This window comes from Sinocyclocheilus anshuiensis, unplaced genomic scaffold (assembly GCF_001515605.1).
Source record: "Sinocyclocheilus anshuiensis isolate Anshui unplaced genomic scaffold, SAMN03320099.WGS_v1.1 scaffold260, whole genome shotgun sequence".
NCBI classification, from domain to species: Eukaryota; Metazoa; Chordata; class Actinopteri; order Cypriniformes; family Cyprinidae; genus Sinocyclocheilus; species Sinocyclocheilus anshuiensis.
Window position 1 is genome coordinate 2,266,191 of NW_015557134.1, and position 2,859 is coordinate 2,269,049.

Sequence of the window (2,859 nt, forward strand, 5' to 3'; positions counted from 1 at the left end):
AAAAAAAAGAACATGAAAAGCTCTTTGGGCCAATGTGATGGTGAGTGTGTGAAAAGAAAACAGCCGAAACCTTTTGTAGCTGTAATGGAGTGTAATGGGACAGTATGAAATGTAATAAATAGTGAGCTAAAAAAATAAATCTAAAAAAAAATAAACACTCATTCTTGAAACAGAATTAAAACAAACTAAACAACTTGGTAGTTTCTCTGAGAAGGTTAAAAACGGTTACAATGGCACGAGAAACATATGGAGGATTAAAGGACACAGGGACACATCCACATGAGTTCAAATTAGTTTTTATACAGACAACTTAAAAAAAACCAAAGCCAAAAAAAGCACAAAAAAAAGCGCATGGTTGAAATCTGTCAGATTGCCGCCCATTTCGTCCCTGGGCTCAGACTTGTGGGTAAAGGGAAAGGGATGGAGGGTACAGACACAGATTGGCACAACATCACCAGAGCAAGGCGCGTGTCATGGTGCCACAGAGGCCGAGGCCAGGTTGCCTCTTCTCCAGACCAGTTTGAACCAGTTTACTCAGTATTGGCAGACGCTAGTTGGCTCGACTAGTTCATTCTGTCCTGGAGTAGGCCAAGGTTGGTTATGTGATGATGGTGGCTGTCACAGAAATGATTTTTGCTAGTTCTTTATTTCATTTTCACAGAGAGAGAGAGGTTCGGAGGTTTTCTTTCCCCATGACAGTATTAGTTCATTTTTTCCTGGAAGATGTAGAGGTTGTTGGTGGTTGCCACGGCGATGATATTTTCCTGCGGGTGCCAGGCGGTGTGTAGGATCTTCTTGTTGAAGTCCAGGCTGTCCACACTGATCTCATCCTTCTTTCGCTTGCCGCCCGCGCAAACCCTGCGCGGCTTTAGGACCTGCCGGGGCTTGCAGCTCTCGCGCGAAGCCTCCAGGGTGACGTCCCGCCGCTGGCTGCGGTCCAACATTCGGAAGAAGTTGTTGTAGGATCCAGTCATCACCACGCTAGGACAAAAGAATTGAACCAGAAACACAATACAGTTAATAAACCTCACTGTAAACATGATTGGAATTTTAATGGTAAAAGACTATAAAATGTTATGTTAAAATGTTCAAAAGACCAGCATTTTATTATTTTGTCTTGAATGTCACTTTTGATCAATTTAATGCATACTTGCTAAATAAAAGTATTAATAAATCATGATTTATATATCCCTACCTATAAGAAGACATTTTAGGTAATTTTACAGTAAAATACTGTTGAATGTACAGTTTTTAGAAGTGAAAAAGTACAAATTACCATATAACTTACAGTGACAAAATGTAAATTGACATTATCTGAATCCCAGCTAACATCTGATGCTTTCACATTGAAATAAGTATCATCTTTCATTTTTCCTTTTTTTCAATTATGTATATTAGTGTTTTGATGCACCTTGTGTTAATGTTTATTGCATTATTTTAGTGTCATGTTTGTCACCATGATGGTGTTTTGTGTTTGTTTACATGACACTGAGCGCACCTTCTAAATATTAGCATTTACCTCAGCTTGTGGAAAAGGTACTGATAATCTTTGATTTCTCTTTATCAAAGTTTATGAAATACTTAAAAAAAAAAACACAAAGTTAAATCTGTCAAACTTAAAAAAAAAAAAAAAAAAAAAAGCTGCTCCTTTTTTGATTGGCACAACATCACCAGAGCAAGGCGCGTGTCATGGTGCCACAGAGGCCGAGGCCAGGTTGCCTCTTCTCCAGACCAGTTTGAACCAGTTTACTCAGTATTGGCAGACGCTAGTTGGCTCGACTAGTTCATTCTGTCCTGGAGTAGGCCAAGGTTGGTTATGTGATGATGGTGGCTGTCACAGAAATGATTTTTGCTAGTTCTTTATTTCATTTTCACAGAGAGAGAGAGGTTCGGAGGTTTTCTTTCCCCATGACAGTATTAGTTCATTTTTTCCTGGAAGATGTAGAGGTTGTTGGTGGTTGCCACGGCGATGATATTTTCCTGCGGGTGCCAGGCGGTGTGTAGGATCTTCTTGTTGAAGTCCAGGCTGTCCACACTGATCTCATCCTTCTTTCGCTTGCCGCCCGCGCAAACCCTGCGCGGCTTTAGGACCTGCCGGGGCTTGCAGCTCTCGCGCGAAGCCTCCAGGGTGACGTCCCGCCGCTGGCTGCGGTCCAACATTCGGAAGAAGTTGTTGTAGGATCCAGTCATCACCACGCTAGGACAAAAGAATTGAACCAGAAACACAATACAGTTAATAAACCTCACTGTAAACATGATTGGAATTTTAATGGTAAAAGACTATAAAATGTTATGTTAAAATGTTCAAAAGACCAGCATTTTATTATTTTGTCTTGAATGTCACTTTTGATCAATTTAATGCATACTTGCTAAATAAAAGTATTAATAAAATCATGATTTATATATCCCTACCTATAAGAAGACATTTTAGGTAATTTTACAGTAAAATACTGTTGAATGTACAGTTTTTAGAAGTGAAAAAGTACAAATTACCATATAACTTACAGTGACAAAATGTAAATTGACATTATCTGAATCCCAGCTAACATCTGATGCTTTCACATTGAAATAAGTATCATCTTTCATTTTTCCTTTTTTTCAATTATGTATATTAGTGTTTTGATGCACCTTGTGTTAATGTTTATTGCATTATTTTAGTGTCATGTTTGTCACCATGATGGTGTTTTGTGTTTGTTTACATGACACTGAGCGCACCTTCTAAATATTAGCATTTACCTCAGCTTGTGGAAAAGGTACTGATAATCTTTGATTTCTCTTTATCAAAGTTTATGAAATACTTAAAAAAAAAACACAAAGTTAAATCTGTCAAACTTAAAAAAAAAAAAAAAAAAAAACTGC

The 2,859-nt window shown here is 38.2% G+C and overlaps 1 protein-coding gene across 1 annotated transcript in view; it reads right to left on the minus strand.

Moving 5' to 3' along the window:
• Nucleotides 1-1,680: 1,680 nt before the first annotated feature.
• Nucleotides 1,681-2,859, minus strand: part of LOC107678035 (serine/threonine-protein phosphatase 2A 55 kDa regulatory subunit B alpha isoform-like) — a 23,077-nt gene continuing 21,898 nt past the window's right edge. Inside the window, exon 11 of the mRNA XM_016473147.1 lies at nucleotides 1,681-2,197. Coding sequence (XP_016328633.1) covers nucleotides 1,918-2,197 — 280 coding nt within the window. The 3' untranslated portion in view covers nucleotides 1,681-1,917. The remainder of the gene's footprint in view (nucleotides 2,198-2,859) is intronic.